Source organism: Parasteatoda tepidariorum, chromosome 10 (genome assembly GCF_043381705.1).
Source record: "Parasteatoda tepidariorum isolate YZ-2023 chromosome 10, CAS_Ptep_4.0, whole genome shotgun sequence".
NCBI classification, from domain to species: Eukaryota; Metazoa; Arthropoda; class Arachnida; order Araneae; family Theridiidae; genus Parasteatoda; species Parasteatoda tepidariorum.
In genome coordinates this window covers 45,747,496-45,770,450 of record NC_092213.1, presented here as the reverse complement: position 1 = coordinate 45,770,450, position 22,955 = coordinate 45,747,496, and the positions used below count along the sequence as shown (strand labels likewise).

General features: G+C 27.7%; 1 protein-coding gene across 3 annotated transcripts in view; it reads right to left on the bottom strand.

Moving 5' to 3' along the window:
- Positions 1–22,955, bottom strand: part of LOC107448046 (anaphase promoting complex subunit 1) — a 67,180-nt gene that overhangs the window by 16,025 nt on the left and 28,200 nt on the right. For all 3 annotated transcript variants that reach the window (XM_043040202.2, XM_071187137.1, XM_071187136.1), the window contains 22 exons: positions 21,666–21,757; positions 20,579–20,727; positions 19,742–19,817; positions 18,902–19,003; positions 18,676–18,798; positions 17,693–17,829; positions 15,972–16,078; positions 15,794–15,871; positions 13,602–13,691; positions 12,677–12,788; positions 12,394–12,540; positions 11,887–11,936; positions 10,591–10,867; positions 9,202–9,288; positions 8,318–8,448; positions 7,686–7,764; positions 6,091–6,165; positions 5,472–5,536; positions 4,787–4,877; positions 3,294–3,404; positions 2,764–2,909; positions 884–970 (listed from right to left, as the gene is read on the bottom strand). In XM_043040202.2, coding sequence (XP_042896136.1) covers positions 884–970; positions 2,764–2,909; positions 3,294–3,404; positions 4,787–4,877; positions 5,472–5,536; positions 6,091–6,165; positions 7,686–7,764; positions 8,318–8,448; positions 9,202–9,288; positions 10,591–10,867; positions 11,887–11,936; positions 12,394–12,540; positions 12,677–12,788; positions 13,602–13,691; positions 15,794–15,871; positions 15,972–16,078; positions 17,693–17,829; positions 18,676–18,798; positions 18,902–19,003; positions 19,742–19,817; positions 20,579–20,727; positions 21,666–21,757 — 2,412 coding nt within the window. The remainder of the gene's footprint in view (positions 1–883; positions 971–2,763; positions 2,910–3,293; positions 3,405–4,786; positions 4,878–5,471; positions 5,537–6,090; positions 6,166–7,685; positions 7,765–8,317; positions 8,449–9,201; positions 9,289–10,590; positions 10,868–11,886; positions 11,937–12,393; positions 12,541–12,676; positions 12,789–13,601; positions 13,692–15,793; positions 15,872–15,971; positions 16,079–17,692; positions 17,830–18,675; positions 18,799–18,901; positions 19,004–19,741; positions 19,818–20,578; positions 20,728–21,665; positions 21,758–22,955) is intronic.

Below are 22,955 nucleotides of genomic sequence, written 5' to 3'. Positions count from 1 at the left end.
AAAATGACTTTTAAAGCCATTAAGCTTAATAAATGATATAATTCTTTAAAACGAAAAGATATCTATTTTCATAACATTATTTTAAATTCCATTCATACTTAAAAAATCACATTTTTAAAAATTTGCACAAAGTAATAACTCAATAAAAACAGCTTAAATAACTTTTTCTTTTTTACTACTCATAACTATGAATATTCTTCAGTTTCAACTAAACAGGTGTATCTAGTTCGTCTGTAGTTCTACTCAAAACAATTTACAAACACTAGAAAGTAAATTGTTTCTCTTTAACATGTCAAGCTTTTCTTTAAAGTTTTTGAATTTAAAGTGAAACTTCCTGGGAATTACCTCTCTCCTTACTCTAAAAATTGGTTAGGATAAGTGGTTGCCTCAATAATTTGGTTTTTCTACATACATATTTTTTTTAATTCAAATAATTTAAAATAAGATTGCATTTTGGATAGTGTCAAATTGTCTGTTTCCTCTCGCACTAGTTTAATTTTATATCCTGAAAAAAGATAATTTAAATTAATATCCTCCTTAAATTTATCATATTAAAATTGTTTACTTGTAGAGTGTTGTCTGGTCTTTGGTATTGATAATTTAGAACTGGAATATTAAGGTAAAAAATATGGTGACTCAAAAAAGCAGTTTTGGAAGGAGACACCCCTATAGGGTTCACTACATGTTTTATTTATTAGAAAACATTTCACCACCACATGTAATTCATTTATTTTTTTAAATGTTGAATTTAAATATCCTACATTATAAATACCTCTCACAATTTTGCCATAGGGAAAGGTATTTTTAGACCTTGCAAGGAATTACTATACAGTAATTTGTAAATAACCCTTTAGATTTAAAGAAGAAAAAAATTTAAACATACCTGCTATCATTACTGTGCTGAGGGAATTTTGGGAAAAAAGCACAGATCAGAGCACCAATACTGAGGGGAGCAGTGTTCAGAGTGAATCTAAATATTAATTAAAAACAGTTTATCAAGTTTACAAATCTAATAAATTTGAAAAAAAGTTTAATTATGAAAATGCTCAACATCAAAAATTAATGGTAATTTTAGAGAATAAATAAAATAAGCCAAATTTAAATAAAAATTAAATTTAATAAATACAAACAACAAAATAAAAATGGTGTGGGCGATAAGTGTTAGGCTTTTCATTCTGATGCTTCTTCTGCTACACAAGTAACACATATTCATAATTTTTTATTATTGATTACAATGCTCTCTGTTGCTAAGGCAGAAATTTTTGTAGTCAAAAGCAAAACAAAGATTTTAAAATTATAAGCTCATAAAAAAACAGGCAAGAATTTGAACTATTAGTGTAAAAATATTAATAGAGTAGTTTATCATAGAGAATAGGATTGTTAATAAAAGTTAAAACTAGACCAGAGGTTTTCAGTCAGCATTCTATGCATGAAACAAGAGCAAGTGAAAAGAGCACAGACAGATCATATTTTTTTAACAATACACATTTTTTAAAAAAATAGAGGAAAATAGTCTTAAAATTTAACCAATAACTAAAAATCCTTGGTTGAAAACAACATTCAAAAAAAGGATTTCATGATATTATATCGAAAAGATGAAGAGCAACACATTTTGTCAACACAAAAGCACTAGAATACTCTATGCCTTTTATACTAATCTATTTGTGTGGAAAAGAAGTAAAGCACTCCTGCATCAGTTATGGGGTTAATTTTTACATACATGCATAGTGGCTTCAAAATTTTGAGACCAACAGCATGATGGTGGTAATGTGGTCATCATTACCCACCATTCATATTTACTTCTCAAACGAACTCATACCCATTGATCTGAAACCCAGTGGGCTTCAAACCAATGCCGAAAATTAAATCCCAGTTTTTAACAATGGCAGCAAAGTGCCTTAACCATTGAACCAGCTCATTTTATCTGTGTGAACCATTCACTTATCGATTAATATGAATAAATACTTGAAACAGGTCCATGAAAGCATCATTAGTTAACACAAAAGTTGCTTTAACTGCAATTGCAATTAGAATATTTTGCATGATACAGATATTGAATTTTCTAGCTACCTGAACATTTTATATTTTATTCACTTACTTAATAAACATTAGTTTAACCATTATTTCTGAGGTAAATGTTTCTTCCGTATTTATAAACATAGTAGAGCTACTGATATTAAAAACAATAAATTGTTTTAAAAGAGCTTAAGCTCTAATAATATGAGAAAATTTTGGGAACTTGTTACATAAAATAAAAATGGTTGGGAACAGCAATTAAACACTAAGAAAAGACAAATACTTTGATAGTGCTGACCACAAAACATGTTGCAAAAAAATGCACGACACATAAAGAAAAACATTCAATTAATTCTTACTGATATTTTATCAAGTGTTGCAAGTAACAGAAAATTTATTGTACTAAAAACAATTAAATCTGCATGTAATTCATGACAAATGGAGATGAATATTCAAACAAATGTTGGTGATATTTTGACAAGTGTTTCACATTATCAATTTTTTTTTAAAAATACATTCACGTTAATCTATAATAAAAGCAGATCATAAAATGTAGCTACATTTTAATATTATCATAAAAATTTAATAGATTATGTATCATCACAAAAATTTTTATATATTATTCTAAGTACATTTTATTATAATGCAAAGTTGTGAAAAGAAAAAAGGAAAAGGAAAACATAAGTTCAATTTTAAACATTACATTTAACATAAAGTTCAGCATAAAAAAATCATAAATATACAAACCTTCCACCACCTAAGAACAGTAATCCAAGACCCATGTGTGTCACTACATGTGAGCCATATAATACATAGCTAGCAGCTTGATGAACTCTAGATCTTAAGTGACGACAAATTCGAATGACATCTAAATCACCAGTACCAGCCATTACCTGTTAGTGATAAGAAAATTATTTATAATGAAATATTCATAATAAATTAAAAAGATAAATTCATAAGAGAAAAGTTTGTATTTGCAGATTTAAAAAAACAATCAGTAAAACATTACTTGTTATCCTCTTTGTTATAAAAAAATTTTGGTGATATATCCCTTTTTTACATGAAGCATGTTGCATGCATTAGTTATTTCTAAAGTATTGTTTTTATGTAATTGGCATCTATAGGTTTTAAAGCTATTCACATAACTAAGAGATATAATGCATCAGGTGAAAAGAAAGTTATTATATCAGTCTATCGATATATGCTTTAATTTGACAAAAATATTTACTGCCGTATCTCATGATGTAACAAAAAATATACTGATAAATCAAACTTACCATGGATAAAGATAAAACAATAACATTCAAGCAAGTTTCAACTGTGCTCCGACCAGCTTGATCGCTAGCATATTTTCTGGAGAGCTGAATGAAATGTTTTGCATATTGCATCTAAAATTTAAGAAAAAAAATCATTAATTACAAAATTTTGGCATGTGAATGAAACCGAAAACCCATTCAAATATTTATACTCTAAAACAAAAAAATTATTGGGAGAATAATAATTTTTTTCCCTAATTTTAAATCAGCCTTAGAAGCAATTTAAAATGGAGAGTAACAAATTCAGTCAGTTGGAATGGCAAGGGTAAATCCAGTGCGCTGCAACGGGATATCAGACATGTAAATGTCAAAGGGAAAAAATATGTATGTGCTTTGGCCCTCCAAAGCCTCGAACCAAGAAAATAAGCCTAAAATCTTGGTTACCATCATATTTACCAATGGAAATGCAATAGCCATAAGTAGAGTTTATAATCAGCCATTAAAATAGCATCTAATCTCAGACTTTGATTGCTTTAAATAAGACATTTCAGGGGTCTGTCTAGGTCTTTCTGAGAGGTACCAATTTTGTGAAAATTTAGACATAATTTGTGAAAATTAAATATTATATTAAAAAATCAGCACAAAAATAAGGTAAAAATATAAATTTATCGTTTCTTATAGCAAACAAATGTAAAATTTTAAGAAAAAGTATTTTGTGATGGTACCGCTGAACGGTAGTAAATTTGGCCTGGCTGGAAGCTGCAATTTTTGGATCTCTGATAAACATTTTGGCTATCTGAAATTTTTGTTTGTTTTTTTGAACCTTTACTTCTTTAATGATAGCAATATCCATGGACATGACAATGACAACACCAATATGTTAATAAAATGAAGGTTATAAAAACTGAACAAAAGAGTTTAGCCTTTCGTTTGCGTTATAAAAATTCTTATATTTTAAGTTACAACTGCATTAGATTATGATAATTAGTTCTTAGTTACTGTAGAAGCTGTTGGTTGCGACAGCTGAGATAGCATGAAAAGCCGATGTAGAAGGATCGAGTATTGGATCGAAGACCGAAGGTAGGAGGACGAACCGGAATAGTTCCCGCGCGGATGTATACCGGCGGAGGAGCATCAACCGGCGGCCAAGGCAGGGAGTGAAGAGGCTGATGTCCAGTACTTAAGCAGATGACAGTTTGCCTTCGAGAGGGTTGTTGTGCAGCGTTCGAGACTTTGTACCAATATTAGGTTTCTACCCGGTGACGCCCACCTGCAGTATGAGATGTTTACAATCAAAAGTTCAAGTTTTAATTGTTCTTTTAATAACAACTTTCAAATGTTTTAACAAATAACCTGTCAATTGGAGTTTGTGAAGTTTCTTGATGGTTTGTTATCTTTCACAATTAAAGAGGATGTTTCATTGCCATATTGTTTCATTTGACGTCTTACATTCCCATCACTGAAACATATACAGTTATCTTTAAATTTGTTTAAAAAAAGGTTTTCACACTTACCAGTGTTTTAAAAGCCTCATTGTTTCCAGATCCAGCAAATTTTAAACCTATGCAAAAACATCCTCCAGCAATAATGTTGCAATATACTTGACTAAATAAAAAAATACATTTATATCATAAAAATTAGAACACCATAGTATAAATATTTAAAAATAAAAAATGATAACAGAATAAGAATAAATAAAAAAGAATTTTGTATTAAGCTTAACAAAATGTAAATTCATTCATATCATATACATTTAATGTCCAACTAACTTACACATTTCTTTCTAAAAAATACAAATGAATAGTTACTTTGATTTTTCATTATAGTATACATAATGAACTGCTTCATTTAAATTAAATTTATCATATTTAAACTAAGCTAAAAACTTATTCTCTTTGAGCTTTAATCCTGGCTTTTTACAAACTTTAGGGTAGATGTTTGACAAGAAAAAAATTTTAGTGCAATTTTGAACAGGTTGTAATATTCAAAGAACTGAATATTTCTAATGGAAAGAGTATTTAAAATCATTTCAGTTTAAGTCAAAAATTGAATATTAAATTATAAAATAATACATAGAGAGTGAGAAAATGTGATTGTTATGTGTTGAAAATGCAATTGCGCAGCATAAGAAGAAAACTAAAAACATTTAGTAATATATCATTACATATTAAATAATTATTTCAAAACTGAGTTCGATACCTCATTGTTTCATAATCAATATCATCTTGCTGATTTGTTTTTTGAAATGCATGCTTTAAAACAATCTAAAAGTAAAGATTAGAATATTTTAAATCAAACTACATAGAAAGTAAAACAATGCAGAAAATAACATAGTCAAAAATTTATATTTAAGAGTTAAATAGTTTTTACTTATGTCTATCTTAAAAATGGCGCAATAAATTTCAAATTTTTCTAAACATGACATTTAAACATTAGTGTTTCACTTTGATAAAAAATTTACCGAAATGTTGAGTTTACAGTGGACATTTAATGATACTTACAAATATTCATTGCAATACCTATGTTACATAAAAAAAATTTTTACTTGTGTCCCTCATTAAAAACGCCAAAATTGTAATAATGCATTGAAATTACACTTTCTGTAGGACATGCAAGTTTTTCTAAGCATTTCTTGCAATATAACTAATTAGTAACAGCCCTAGTTGCAGAATACACATTTTGCGTGAGATGTAACAATTTGAATAAACCAGCTGATTGAGAAATATCAGTAAAATGTATATGAACACTTAGGTAAAACCTTTAATAACAATACAGTAAAGAAAAAAAATTTCAGATAAATTTTAAAATTTTAACTTACAGAGGGTAAATGGCTTTCAACCCACTGAACAGATGGATGAACAGACGACCACAATATTAAGCCTTTACTCAGAGTCTGCAAGAAAAATTTAAATAAAAAAAAAACAAGATTTATTATTTTTAATATAAAAATAATTTTTCATTAATATTGTTAGGAAAAACAATCAATAGTCAAAATAAATTTAACTATAAAAGGTGCCACCAGAATCTTCCACAAAATGTTTTGCACAAAGCATTTGAAAATAATGTGAAAATGAAAAAGGTAAAACAGGCATACAAAAAGAAATAATATTCCCGTAGAGGAACATAGTTTCGCAAAGACTATCTGGAGTTGCGAAAGGGGATTGAAAATCATACACAATATGCAAAAACAATGAACAAAAATTGTTCTACATAATTTTATTCAGCATTTAATTTGAGCATTTAATGTCGATTATTATAGTTATAGCAGGGCTCGAAAAAACGCAGAAATTTTACCCCTCCCCCAGGACGGCTTGTCCAACAATGTATCTGTCCTCCTTTGAAACTAACCCGTAGCTTCTAAATAAATAAAAGTATAATTCTCTTATTTATTGCAAACATTTATATAAATTGCACAATTAATTAGCAGTTACTAGGATTACAAATACTAGGATTACATTATACAGTAATAGAAGAATTAACGAGATTTCTCGATTAGATGGTCATTTTAGAAGTGAGGCGGTAGACTCTTGTATGATAAAAAAAAATTGAAAATGTACCACGGACATAAACGGGAAAATGGACGTCCGCTCAGACGTCGGATTCGAGAAATTTGTTGTCCGCGGGAAATTTTTTACCGCCGAGGACGGGCGGTTTTTCGAGCCCTGAGTTATAGTGAAGAGTAGACAGTTCTAACATTTAGTAACAGCAAAAAAACAGGAAAAGAAGGATAACAAGGAAAAGGTTGTTGTCAGTGGAAGTATACGAGTTTTAGGGCAAAACGACATCTTGGGAATAGATGGTTATTACACATTTCCACACATACATACATATTTTTGATCAACACTACAACAGAAGGTACTCAATGTTTCTTTAGATACTTAGAGACATGATTTGCATTGGAATTGCATAAAATAGTGCACCTCTTCTAACATACAAATATAAAATTTGCAAAATCCTTTAACAGCCAAAGATGAGGTTTCACATCCCAAAGTTTATGCTAATAGATAAGATTTTTTTTAATTTTTTACTTCACGTCTGCCTCCTTTGCCAACAAATTTCGGTCTTATTATTTGGAAACAAAACGTAAAGCTGCTACAATTTTCTAAATAGAAGATTTGGGTGAAATAATATACTGTGTGGCATTTTGAAAACACTCTATATATTTGGTTTAAGAATGTGTTATGTTTACTAGCAAGTAATAAACAATTTACCCCATTCATTCTTCAAATACAAGAGAAATCAACATGAAATAAAGAGAAATCAACAATAAAAAAAAAGTAAAATTAATTTCCATTAAAAAAGTGTTTTGTAAATAGGTTCTTAATGTTTCTATAAAATTCTCTGTATTATAAGACAATAATAAAAATCCCAACTATCAACAACTTATAAGAAGAACAGAAAGAACAAACTTACTCTGAGCAATAAAAAATCAGGACGAACCATGTCCAGAAGAAATTGAGTATCGGGAGCAGTCATCCAATCAGCAATTGCACTAAATGGCACAAAATTACACATGGCAATATTTTAAAGTATTTCAAACAAAACACAGTTTATCAGTTATCACTAACAAATCTTAAAAAATAAATTAAATAAATTCAAAAATAAATTAATATTCGAGTAATAATTGTATCTCAAACATTACAATAAATAAAAGTTTTTTCTTAACCTAAAATTGCAGTGCCAACCAAAATATTATCATGAAAAAAAAATTTTTTTTAATTTTTATTATTTTTTCTTTTGAAAAAAATTCTAGAATATTTACAAGTTTATAGCAAAATGTTTCATATTACCGTTTTTTTAAGCTAATTTTAATTCTGAATCCTTAGGTTCTCCAGTTTTTTTTTCCTGAGACATTCAAAAACTTTATTAATTTTAACCCTCTATTCTCTTCCACCTAATGTATATTTTAACATTAAGAAAGACTAGGGACATTTTAATAAGAAGACAAAAAAAAATCACGAAATTAAAAAACCATGCCATTAAAGAAAAAACAAAGCAAACAAAAACAATCATTAATATTCATATTATAGCTCAACTATACATACTGGTTGTCAGTGTCAAAAAACATCATCCCTAATGCAAGAGTAGCTCCAGGACTAGTCACATCAACATTGACATTGTCACCTTCCCGTATTTGATAACTAGGAGATTTATGCTTTTCTTTATGGATTCCAGTCTAAGAATTTAACATAAATAAAAGTAAAATGCATCAGTCAATTTTGCATACAAGAACAACAATTTATATAGCATTTTACAAAGCATATTAAAAAACAATGAGTAATAATTTAATAAATTTTAATAGTTAAATTAATAATAATTTTAATAGTTTAATAAATAATAGCACAATAATTTAATAATTTTAGTATTCAATCGAATGGATGACACAATCAGCTTGCGACATAGCAATTTATATTACGTACCAGAAAAAATATGCACTAAAAAATAACGAACAATTTAATCAATAAGTAATAGAATAGCAGTTATACAATGAATAAATGGTGCTCTGTGAAACATTTTTTTATAATTATGAATTAAATGTTATGAGACTATGCTTCTCTTATAAATATGAAGCTTAATAGCACGAAACACTAACAATAAGTATCACCTATTAAAAACTTTGTATTCTTAATTTTTAACTGATCAAGCTCATTTGGATGATATTACATACCAATACTGAGGAATAGACTATTTATTCTCTATTTCTATAGAAATGACCATATTAAAGATCTTGTCAGTTAATATATACCATTTAGAAGTCTTTCTATGTGTTTCAAAAGCTAATGATTACTTTCAAAATAAGAAACACAGAAGAAAGTCAAGCTTCAATAACTACTTTATAATGCTCAGATTATGATATTTAATAAGATAAAAATAAATAATAATAAAAAAACAATGCATCATATTTAAAAATGTGAGTTTTCATACGTACCAAAGGCCTTTTATGACCACCAACCATATAATAGTACAGTTGATCTGCCATTGGAAAATCTGCAACACCAGACATGCTTTTCCCTTTCTAAAGCACAAGTTCATTTTATTATTAAAAATATTTTATAACAATTGAAACATTAATTGCCTTAAAACTATAATTTTCCAGAGGTTAACATAAAGGTAGTAGAAGCCCCCCTTTTTTTTATCTAAAGAGGTCTTTTAATGTTTTTATAATTCATTCAATTTTTAAAGTAATATTGTGCCTCAATACTTTTAAAAAAATTGCCAAAGTGAATACCTAACAAACAAATAGCAAAAGTAATTCTTAAGCAACATACATCATGAAAGATAATGGAAAATGACTCAGTTGAAAGGACAATTAATTTTTAATTATTATTAGTATTACTAATTAATTTTAGGAATGCTCCAGCCAAATGTTTTTTATAGGGAAATACCAGAAAAGACATTCGTTTAACATTGAAAACATTCACTCCTCCCCACATAAGTCATCCTCAAATGTCTAGCAATTCTCTGTATCATTCAAGCAGTTCTTTGTAAGATGGCAAATGGTTAGTCAAATTTATTTTCTACATTGCATCAAAAATATTAAATAAACTGAACTAAATTCATATCCTCACTAATGTACAAGGTTAGTACAAACTAATGATCTGATTTTAAATGCCATATAGTTTCTTTTTATGAGATTATAGCAAAGACACTGATTTTGAACTATGTATGTTAAAAACTTAACTGAGAAATATTTTTTTTTAACCATGGATAGCACAAAATGATTTTGATTACAGATTTGAAGTTTTTCTTTAATTTGGTTTATAACTATTTAAAAGAAAATCATTCAGTTGTGTTAACCCTGTTTAATTCTGCAACACGCTCTTTTCTCTTTGTTCACTATTTAAGCATTTCCTTAAAATTAAGAAGGAATAAAAAAAATATATACAGGGAACATATAGGAAAATAGGGAATTTTTTCACGATTACTTCTAATTACGCCAAAAAATTTCATCATTTACAGTATTTTAACACTTTAAAAAAAATTATAAATAAAATACAATATATTCTCACAAAGAAAAATTTAATAAAGAATAGAACGATTGCTTTCATGCATAATTTTGCATTCTAAGAAAAGAGAATTATATTCATATATTTGAAATCTTTAATAGGGGATTTTTTCACTATTATTTCTAGTTAAATTTTTAAAAAATTATCTTTTGCAAATTCGAGTCCAAGTCGTAGAAAGAATTATATTCATTTATTTGATTATTTGACATTTAATATTATGTGAAAAATTTTTTGCCTCTATGCACCATAAAAATAATAATTTAACTGAAATAAAATAACTAAAAAATGTGTTTGACAATTTAAATATTTACACCAAATGTTATCAATCCCAAAGCTAATCCAGCAGCCAGTGAATAACTTTCTCTGTCGACACAGTGTTCCATTTCTGGTCCAGGAGGGCGACCAATTTCTCCCAGTAGTACTTCTGCCATGTGATGGTGACCAGAGCCTTGATATAATAACCCCAGTCCCATGACAGCAGCAACTTGAACAGTAGGTGATACATCTAATTCAGTAGATGTTGGGGGTAAAAGAGCTTCAATATGAATGCTTAACATTTTGGTCGCACTTAAATCCATGGTTCCACGTCTAAAAAATATAATATTATTAACAAACGAATTAAACTTTAAAAGTCTTAAAACAAGTACATTTTGTTTAAGATACTTAATATTTAAAAACAAGTAATGTAACTGAAAATAACATAAGAGACATACCTGGTGTTCAGAAAGGAACGAAGAATTTAAATTTAAAAAAATTGGAAAGAAAATTAGAAGAGATAGAAACGTATGACTTGCTTTTCTCTGCTTAAAAGAAAAAAATATTTATGCTTATTAAATTTCAAAATTGGTTAAAAAGTTAGTTTTCAGATGACATTGCTCACTAGAATAAGAGATTCGTTTTAGCATTTCATAATCTTATCCTTACATTGGACCATTTTGTTGCTGCAAAGAGCCAACACCCTCTGTAAGTAGGCAAGGCCTGAGCTCTCCTTCAAGAACGGAAGCATGAGTCATCAAGAGAAGTCCTACTCGTTCGTAGCGAACTGGAAGTCGTCGAAGCTTCTATTCTGCTGTATCGCCATTACTTTTTTTTCGTGAACGCNTGTCTAGTTACAGAGGGTGTTGAAAGAGCACCATTTGTTGAAAAATTTTAAAACTAGGTGAGAACAAGTTTTATTAAGCAGAACAGAGAAAATTGTACACTTGTGTCTTTTTTAGTTTTTCCTTAATCACTTTCCAATTGCTAATCCTTTTTGGAACACCAAGTTTGCGTTTAGTCAAAATTAATTTCATTTAAGTGAAAATTAAACACAGTCAACTTTTTAGGAGATATTTTTTTACCTTTGTTTAAATATTAATACTTTTGTTTTTTTAATTTGATAACATATTTTTAAAGATGGTTTACATTTTAAAGATATTCAATGTTAATTATTAATAATACTAATTTTATCCGAATTAAATAACATGAGAAGTCTCACATAACATGGTGAAACCAATGTTAACGGTTAAGTTAAAAAAACTATTTCAATGTAGTGTCATTTTCGCAACCTTAAAAAGACTATTTAACAACCTTAAAAAGACATGGCAAACATTTATTCAGATACTCACTTTGCAGCAGAAACTCCCAAAAGGATTCCCACACTTGTAAGTTCATGACCCTAAAAATTACACATTTTTAGACAAGAATTACACATTCAGAAATGTTTTACAAACAATAGTCAAACCAAACAAACTATGGTGTGAAAAGTGTATTAATTCTAAAGATAAATTATTTTACTGCTTTTTTTGTTACAATTGCCTGAATACTTGAGCAGACATTAAAAATAAATTAAACAAGATTTGAAAACATACTGACATGAGAAATAAAAATGAATTTTAAATACTGGACTTTGTCAGCATATCATTCTGACTATACACAAAGAAAAACTATACTTTTAATTAAAGCGGTTAAAAAGATTTCGTACTGAAACCAAAATTAAGAATTTAAAATCTACAATTCTAGTAAAATTGTAATCAAAAATTTAAAGTAAAATGTTACTAAATGATATTGTAAGACATTCAATATTAAGAAAGAGAATCATTTATGCAATGGTTTATAAAACAAACAAAACTTACTTTACATAAATAATCATGAATGCTTAGTGATGTTAAACGAGACAAATGACCATTTAAACCAAGAGCCATTAAAAAACCAGCATGTTCAGTGGGTGTATCACTACTGCTACTTCGAGGCTTGTTATATACCATCCATGTTGAATCAATCTTTGAAAAAATAAATTTAGTAAAAAAAAAATTTTAAAATACATTGGGAAACATGCAAAATAAATTGATCTTTTGAAACCCTCTTTTCAAAGGATTGCTGTCTTATTAAAAATCTCAGTGAGCAAAATAATTATACCTTAGAAGCATTTAGTGAAATAGATAGCCCAGCTGCAACTCCATTATGAAACAATGGCCACATATTCATATTAGATGGAACATCAATATGAGACAAATCCACAGTGGTATTCCTATTAAATCATAAATAATAATGTAATAAAAATAGATAGGACATTAAATACAATAAAATTATGACACTAATTTCGACAATAATTTAGATCTTTCCAAACACAGAGATGAACAATATGGAGATGAAATAATTCATCTGATATAAAGTTATAATGAACTCATAAAACTAAACATGAGGGTAGAGGGTAAACTCCAACATGGTCAACAAAACGAAGCAGTAGCTGCAAAACATAAATTATTGAAGCATTCAAACTGCTAAGTATATTTATATAGTGGAAATAACTTGACCAATATTGATGCACCAAATATTATTTCTAAAATGAACTTCAGAAGATTTACCACTAAAATATTGGTAAATGAGAGAGATATGACTTTGCAATTTAAAGAATTATTATGAAGTTACAGCAAACGATAAAGAAAATCCCAAATGTAAATAAAGCATAACTTAGCAAGTAATGTATATGGGTTGGCATATTATGCAGTAGATAACTATGCAATTTAACGATACATCATTAAGTTACAGCAAGAAGGTAAAGCTAATCCCCAGTGTAAATAAAGCGTAACTTAAAAAGTAATTTTAAGTCGGTTGGCGATTTAATACAGCAAAATAAAAATCCTTGCAATTTATATCAAATAAAAATTAAATTAACTTACAGCAAAGCTCAATAAAAAAATAGAACAAGAAATATATGCATTGAGAATTTAATACTAATTTATGTGTTCCACGTAATTGTTAATCATAATCAATATTATCACATTAGTTATAAACATTCGTCATTAGCTTTTTTACATTAAAAAATGCGAAATAATTTTACCTAGGAGGTGCACGGCCTGTAAGACACAATTTTGGAATTGGCAACGTTTCTGTCACAACAGGGTTATATGCTCTCAATGTAAACATTCCTCTAAATAAATAAAATATATGCTTATTAATATTTTTTATGCACATTTCTTTAAAAAAATGGCAACAATACATAAATTAAAATACATATACATAAAGTTGCAGTTAGGATTGATTTGAGATTGCATAAAGATTGCATTTCAGATTTAGCATAGCAAGCAATGTAGTATATTACAATTTTAAAAATGAAATAAACTGAAATTTCATAAAAATTTGAAACAAACACCATCCTTTTTAATGAGACATTAATTTAGTGGTTAATTAAAGCGGCAACTAACTGTCGTAAAAAAACTAAAAAAGATAAATATGATGATTGGTTTGCACAAATTGTAGGGTTGCTACTGAAATTCTACACATAGAGAATTGAGAATCAACAAACAGAAATCTTGTGGCTGATTCCCTTTGATTGAAAAAAGTAAAAAATGCTATTAAAATTTTTTTTTTAAATATTTTTTAAAAAAAAAACAATCTCCCTAGACCTGACAACATTCTATCTAAAACCTGCAGGGTTTAGCTGTGCAGAGCTATTCAGGGAGGGACATAATTCAATATATATAGAACACTGAAACAATACTCCATAAATGAAAATTTACTACCATTTGTACGACAAGCAAAAGAGGAAATGTGATTGACTGCACTAATTATAGGACTAATGCACTATTGTAATAAGCACTAATTAAGGAATGAGTCTTCCTTGTACATCTTACAAAATTGTATCTACTATCCTTTTAAACAGACTCCTATTGTATGTCGGAAGTGTACGAGGCGATTATCAGCGTGGATTTAGAAAGAAAAGATAAACGGTTGGGCAATTTTTCCACCTAAAACAGAATTTTTAAAATGTAGAGACTTTGCAATCAAAATACGCATTTTTTTTGTCGATTTTATAACAACTTATGTACGCATTAATAGACTTTCTTATAGAGATTTTGCAGGAATTGAATATTCCAAAAATTTTTTTTTGCTCTTATAGCCTTGACTCTTAAGGAAACTTTGTTACATCTACATATATGAAGAGATGTCACTGAATAGCTTGAGGTCAAGAATGGAGTGCAACATAGGGACTCACTGCATCACTTGACAAGTAATTAGTAATTCAGTGATCAATACTGATTCATATTTAACATAGCACTCGTAAAAGTAATTAGAAATTCAGTGATGAATACCAGGGCGTCTATTTTTAATAAGTCAGTTCATATTCTGGCTTAAGCGAATGACATTTACTTAATGGCTTGGCGCAAAATGCAAAAATTAATTTGTCAGCAAATGAAATATTTGCAATGTCTAAAGTTTGATCCACAAAATACCCACTTAAAAATTTAAACCCCTAAATTTGAAAAGGTTAACAGCTTTACTTATTTAGAAGTGAAAATATGCGGCAACATTATTTTAATTCCTGAAATACACAAATAAATTATGCATGCTAATAGATGTTTTGTTTGTTTATTTCTAAATTTTATAAATTCAGTTACTAAACTACTTCTAAAAATCTGACTTTCTAAAACTGAGAACTAAACTGCTCCTTTACAAGAATCTTATAAGATCTATTCTGATATATGCATAAGAGATTTTGGCATTCACTTTACATAATATGGAGGCTCTGGGGACTTATAAGAAAAAAATTTACCGAAGATTGGGTTCAGGTAAACAGTTTATAGTAAGTGGAAGTAATTTAGCACTTTACAGGATTTTATTTAAAAAATTGATTTATTAAAATTCATCAGATTGATTTACATTGTAAAATTCATCAAAATACAGTTAATAATGGACTGGTCATTAGACAAAATGCATGGAGATCAATGCTGTAAGATAGTCTTTTTCGCAATGCAAATGGGAAAAAAAACTTGGGTTAGGCTTTCACAAATGGAAAGTAGTCACCAAATGTAGAGATTCCGAAGAAAATCCAGGGCCCACCCAAGGCTGTCAAGCCACGGAAGAATATATCAGGATATATGTGACTAGAATAACATTATAATTAATAAAAAGTATTACTTTAACTCTATTTATAGGAAACATGTAAATAAAAATTCACAAAACAAATTGGACAAATAATATTGTGTATAACAGGTGAGTATTTGGGAAATACAAAATAAGAAAAACTATCACCTTCCAACAGTAGCGGCCATTGTTCTTATGCACAAATTATATAAATGACGTTCTTGTTCTTCAATAAATTCATGATCACTGAAAATAAAATTATTATAAATAATTCGAAGTTCATGTTTAAATAATAGTAATAAACTGAATTTTGAATTTTGTAAAATATATAGATTAAAAAAGTTACCTGACTTCAGGTCTTTGTACCAAATTTATTTTGACTGGTTTAGAAGATTGGAGCATATTGTACACATCATGAATTCTATGATCTTTACCAAATCTCAATTTCAAAACCTGCAATTAAATTAATAATTAAACAAATATAAAATTCCAAATAAATTTGTTAAAAAGCACTGTGTATATGGACAATTTAACATCTAGTCAAAATAAATTACGACTTATATTTGTAATTGATTAACTTTATTATCTTAGTCATTTATTATGGGCTAATAATTCACAGCTATTTTGTTAAAAATAATTATTATAATTATTATGGATTGTCTTCTAATTTCAGCTGTTTGCTTTCCTGAAATTCAAAAAGAAATATGAAAGGAAATATCTAAAATATATATGCTACAATATAGTTTCAGTTCTAATTTTTAATAACATATGCTTCGTTCTTTTAAATACACTTTAAATCTTAGTTCAATCCTTTTGAAGTAACAAGTTTACAGTTATTTCATTCCAGCTTTTTCAGTTCTATCATTTCAATATACTTGAAATTAATGGTTACCAACCACGGGAGGAATTTCATACTTTTTAAGTTAGGAGGTAAATTAGGTCTGTATGAATTCAACTGCACATTCTTTTGCATTTTCTGATAATAAATTTAAGCTAAGTTTTCGTAAACTTTTATAAGTTAAATTTAGTATGAAATTGATTTAGTTTGTCAGTTGAAAAAGTTCTTGAAGTTTTGAAAGAAAAGTTTCTTGAACTAAAAAAATGATCCCTAAATAAAACACATGTTTGAAGGGAAATCAGTCACAAAATTGCAATATTTAGATTTTTAAAATGCAAGCCTTATGGATAATTCTCTGCAAATAAACTAAAATGATGCAAATGGAGTATATTTTAGTTATTTTAATAGATAAAAATAAATAAGTTATCTGTTCAATGTCAGATGTTTGAAGAGGTCTTCATAACATTATCTCACGAGTTTGAAGTATTATTTGAAATAAATATATCTTATTTATTGTATAACCTACGAAATTTCATCCTCTCACTCGAAACTTTTACCACCTACAAAAACAAAAAACTTTATTTCTCATTGAACTACATTCTACACTTTTCTTATTACAAAAATTAGAAATTTCTGACCACATTTTTTCTCGTTGATACTATCTGAAAATAGCCTATTTGTAGAGATATATGCCTATTTGTAGCAATCAAAACTTGCCTCCACTTATATTTGGGTGTCAGGCCTCTAAATTATGTTACAAAAGAAAGTGAATAAAAAAAAAGAATGAAAGTTTATTGCACTATTCTGTGCATCGAAGAAAAAACAATCTCAGGCATCTCATTAAACAAAATTAGGCTTTCTTATTTCTTCTTTTTTCTTTCCTCCAAATAACACACTGCATTGCTATACTAATATTTTTTTCTAATAAAAATGAAAAATCAAAAGGATGTTATGGAAAATTTGGACGTTCCTGCCGTTTTAAAACAAACATCTGGCAAAAGAAATTATGTAATGCACTTTCAATGGGATGTTTTTCAGAACTTTCAGAAAACATGGAAAATTCAGAGAGTCTGTCAATGCCAATATATACAAAGAATTAAGGTCTGAAGCAACACTGGTTACAAAATTTTTATTTTTGTATATATAGATAGAGATATAGATAGATAGAGAGAGAGATTATATTATATTTGATAAAACTAAAAAAGTTTGTAGAAAATTAGAAATCTTACTTCTAAGTCAACATGATTGAGACCATCATCATTGTCCTTATTAGACCCATTTTTTGAGTTTTCTTGTTTGGGTTTCACTGTTTGCAATGGTATTTTGATTTTTTCAGTGGATTGCAAAGAAGATAAATCTCTTCTTCCTATGCAATGAACAAACATATTAGTTATTCCTTCTTAAAAAATTTTGCGACATATAGCTTCACAAATGCCATGAAAAGATTGAATACACTCTAGAATGTTTAAGTACATACACATAAATAATAATACAGGACTAAAATAAATCTTCAGCAGATACAGTTGACAAAGGTTTAAGATTGAAACTAATTTTCTTATTTTTCGTAAAATTTACCTAATTTATTTGTTTTATTGCTATTTTTCTTGCCATTTTGAATGGTCTACATAAAAATTAAAAAAATACCAGACTTATAGATCAGTAGTTACTAACTGGCGACCCACGAAGCCTTTTATTGTGGCTCGCAAACAAAAATATACAAGTTGCCATTCTTTGCTGACAATTTTCTTAAAAATCTATACGAGTTTAAAACACTTTTCTTTCATTAAAAAAAAAACATAATTTCTTCGCTTCTGTGAAATTTAACATACCAACCGTGCAAAAAAATTTATTTCTCAGGTAAAAATCTACTTCGTATTTTAACTTGTAATTCAATACTTTTGTTTTGTACAACTTGATAGTAATCTGACAGTAATATTTAATGCTTCTTCAAACATAAAAAGAGTCTTATATAAAATTTTTATAAAGTTGCGGCTCACCATTTGACTGGTATTTTTAGTTGCGGCTCCCGGCCTCATGTAAATTAGAAACCCCTGTTATAGATGATTAATAATTGCTATTCTTTAGTGATAATAAAAATATCTGGAATGATATCCAGATGGCACAGTTGGGATAATTGGTTCCCAACTATATCACACTCTTTTTTTGGCTCAAAATATTTTCCACATTAAATAGTAAAGTTACAAATAATTACCAATTAAGTCATAAACATCTTTTGTCCACAATCCTGATGGTTCATGCCAACATTTGATCAAGGCATCTCTGATTGGAAGTGCAATGCCGATCGGGAGAGTATTGATTTCCTTTTCAGTAAAACCTTTTAAAAATTTATTGTATGTGTTTAAAAACAAACAATAAATACATTAAAAACTCTTTTTTTTTTAAATTAAAATAATGTTTTCCAAAAAACATATACTCACCCAGCTTAGTTAGAAGAGAAACAGCAGCTTTTTTTGGATGCTTATCAATAATGTAACAAGATTGAAGTACATTATCATCAATTATCTCTGTTTGCAATGGATCTAAAGGTTATGTATAATATCAATTTTTAAAATATATATCAAGTTAACATGATTGTTTAAATATTTTTAACATTCATCAACTAAGCCATTTTATTAAAAATAAAGGAAATTTTATAGAAGAAAAAAAAATAAAGCTTTCATTTATATACATATATATATATAAATAATGAGTATTTCAATACTAATGAGCTAACATTTTCAAATGTGAGTATTTCACAATCTAATGAAAGTAAATAACCCTCTTTACTGGCACAAAATCTCAATTTAATTTATTCATTACAATTTGAGTAATATTCCAAAAACAAACGTGTGCAACTTTGAAGGCAACAAATTTAACTACAATTTTAAAAATCACCTCAATATTGCTATGTCGTAGAAAAAAGTTAAACAATATGTGTTAAGACTAATGTTACAGGACTGCAATAATTCCCGAAATCTTCCTCCAAAACTCTCTGGTGGAACATATGCTTTTTACGTTAGTTACAGATNGGCCGCCGGCAGTATTGGACAAATTCAAGGACCTATCAAGTTTTTCAAGGACCTAAGACGTTTTTCAAGCACTTTCAAGGACCTAAATTTAGCAAAAAAAAATTCAAGGACTTTCAAGGACTCTCAAGGACCGTGGGAACCCTGTATTTGCTTAAGGTATTGAAATATATCAATTAAATAGCAAATTAAACAAAGTTTACTTGAACAAGTAAAGTTGAAAAGCAGGAAATAAGTATGACTGAATTTTACCTGGTGTGACTAATTTATAAAGACAAGCATTTGCCGAACTTATGGGTGAATCAACTGAAGTAAGAACAGCATAGACCTGAAATATTAAATTAATTCATAATTACAGCAGATAATTACAAAATAAATTATAAAAAATAAGTTTAACAAATTAAATTGAAGGTGAATAATAATGTTATAAATTGATTAAAGTTAAGAATAATATTTGCAAATACTTGTAAATTTCTATTAATGTTTTCTAACTACCATAGCTAATTTAACTGGGAAAAATTCAATTTTGGCAAGCTCTAATAATTAAAATAATTTCAACAAAATTTTATTTGAAACCAAAATATATAGCAACTTTTATCAACAAATAATCAAATTTTCTTTCCCTGATAAGGTTGTAGCTCTTTTTGCAATACTATAAATATAGAAAATAGCATTATTCAGGTTATAATTTTTCTGCATTAATTATTGTATATTACTACTTGGAGATATTATACAAAATATTTTGTATATATGATACTCAATTTATTTGAAATAAAACAAGAAGTAAATACTCCTGCAACACACAGTTTTTGATCAAAGACGTCATAGAGGATAAGATTCCACAATTTTGAGATTGAATCTTGTGATGATAGCAATGATAGCAGCATTACGCACAAGCCAACTTTACTCCCCTCATGTAACTGGTATTTAACAGTCCGAAGTATGGTGGTCTTCAAGATACCACTGCAGATAGAATCTGGGTCTTTCAGTAAGAATTACTAACTTCAATTAGTTTAGGAGTAAAATCAATTGGTATGTATGGTAATGGTATGTAAAAATTATTATCAAAACATGAAAAATATTTATTACCAGATTAATAGCTTGTAATCTTTTGGTCACATTGGGAATGTAAGGAAATATCATATCTGGACTGCCTGATGTGAGAAATGATTTAATTTGGCGATATATACAAGGGACTACAGTCAGGTATGCTGGCAATACAAATTTTCGTAACTCCTCTAAAAAGATTACAGTCAATTATGTTTTACATAGAAAATAAATATATATATAAAAATTTTAGGAAAGTAAGTTAAATATTACAATAAGGTTAATTTTAACATATGAAAGTTTGAACATCTAATTACTCTGATTCTTTTTTATTTTATTTTATTTTGCAAAAAGCTTTCCTTACGTTTTTATGCTCTGCATAACTAAATTTCTCAAAATCTCTAAATTTGATGCATTTTACCACTAACCACTGTGTATGTAGGTTAATGTAACATTAAAAATACATACCACTGCGCATGTATTTTTTAATGTTTTAACTTTCTGTACAAATAAACATATTGAATGATAATTATCTTTCCTTGTTTGATATGTAATAAAATCTAATTAAATAAGACAGACAGGCATTGTTGCACTTGTCTTTAAGAAAAATAAATTTTTTTCACATATGTATACATACAAGGTTTAGAAAGGTACCATAACACCTTTTTGCTTTTATGAAATAACAAATATTTATAATTTAATATTATTAGAAAATGTGGTAAGGAATTATGGTTTACAATTTTAATGCACAAACTATAAATAAAACATTTACATAGCAATACATTCTAAAGCATCATAAATTCCTAAACACTTAAAGCAATTTTCAATTGCACAAGATAGCATAGTCATTTAGGATCTCTTGATTTCTAAAAAGAGGGTGTTTAATATTTATTTCTAAATATTTTTTCAAAATCAATAACAGTTTAAAGAAACTTGTACTCATAACTTGGTTAAAAGTATAATTTTTTGGGAATTTCAAAATTGTACCATGTATTGTGATTGTTTTTATCAGAAAAATTAAAACTGAATAATAGAATAGCAAAATATGAAAAATTAAAAGTAAGAAAATTTTAGAAAATGCTTTTAAAAAATTTATGAGAAATGTTTTAAAAAAAACAATAAACCATACCATTTGGTAGCAATATATTTTTGCTCACAGACTCGAATTGCTCTGGAAAGTCTATCCAATAATGGTCGAGAAATTTATGTTGACGAAGCTCTCTATTAACAAAGTTTTGGATACATCAGTTTACAAATCTATTTTAACAGCATTTTTAAAATATCATGGAACAATTATTAAATAATCAAAAAATATTAAGGATAACAGGAAGAAAAAATTATTGAAATCAAAAATTAAACTATTTACTTCCAAATTATGATCAAAACTAAATGTCGAATCCAACAAATCATATTGCCATAAACATACTACAAAAAAGGGAAAAGTTAGTCAACTCAGTTTTTCATGAAAACCTTACTTTCTTATAAATTAATTTTAGTTCAAATTGGGGTAGGAATGTATATCTAATTAACCTATTTTTGACCAAAGTTGCATAACCCACAATTTCAATAAATATTTTTCTATTAACACTGCTATTGTCAAGGGTTCTGAAGACATCATAAAACATTAATGATTCAATTCAAGTAAACACTTTTTGTAGAGAAATTTTTAAACTATGCCAGTGTTTTAACTTTAAATGGTCATTAACAAATTTGATTTTATGAAAATCTATAATTATTCCATTTGAGATAAATCATATGATTTTATATGGATTAAAGTTGCAAGTTTTGTAAATAAGATCAAAATAAATCATATATCACAAAAAACTAGAGTTCAAGTAAATGGTTTGTCTATCGATTTGGCCAGTGTTACATAAACACATCATTTTATTTTTTAAATAAAATATTATTTTTCATACACAAAACTTTTTTTTTATGTCTTAATGAATGTAATTTAAGCATATTTCAATAAAAATAATACCACATTTTATAAATTTCTATACTTGGCTTAAAAATGGGTTAAGTAATGCATATCTTTTTAGCTGAGCGAGGTACAAGTATTTGTGGACTACATGTGAACTTTTATTGCACAATTTTTAAAAAATTACTTTAAACTACATTTTTAAATTTCTTTCATACCTTTAATTTTATTTGAAACTTTTACATTGCTTTAGGGCAATTACTCTATAAAAATATGAACAAAAACAAAATGTAATTACTAAAATATTAAAAAGTCGTTAAAAAAACTAATACGTGAAATTCTAAAATAAGAATTATAATTTTTGTTACTTGTATCTGAAACAAGGTTTGTTTTTAATATCTTGAAATGTTCTTTCCCTTATAAAATAATCTTTTCCGATTCAGAACATAATAACTAAAGAAATTTAAATTTGAGTGTAATACTAAGTAATATTTGGCAGTT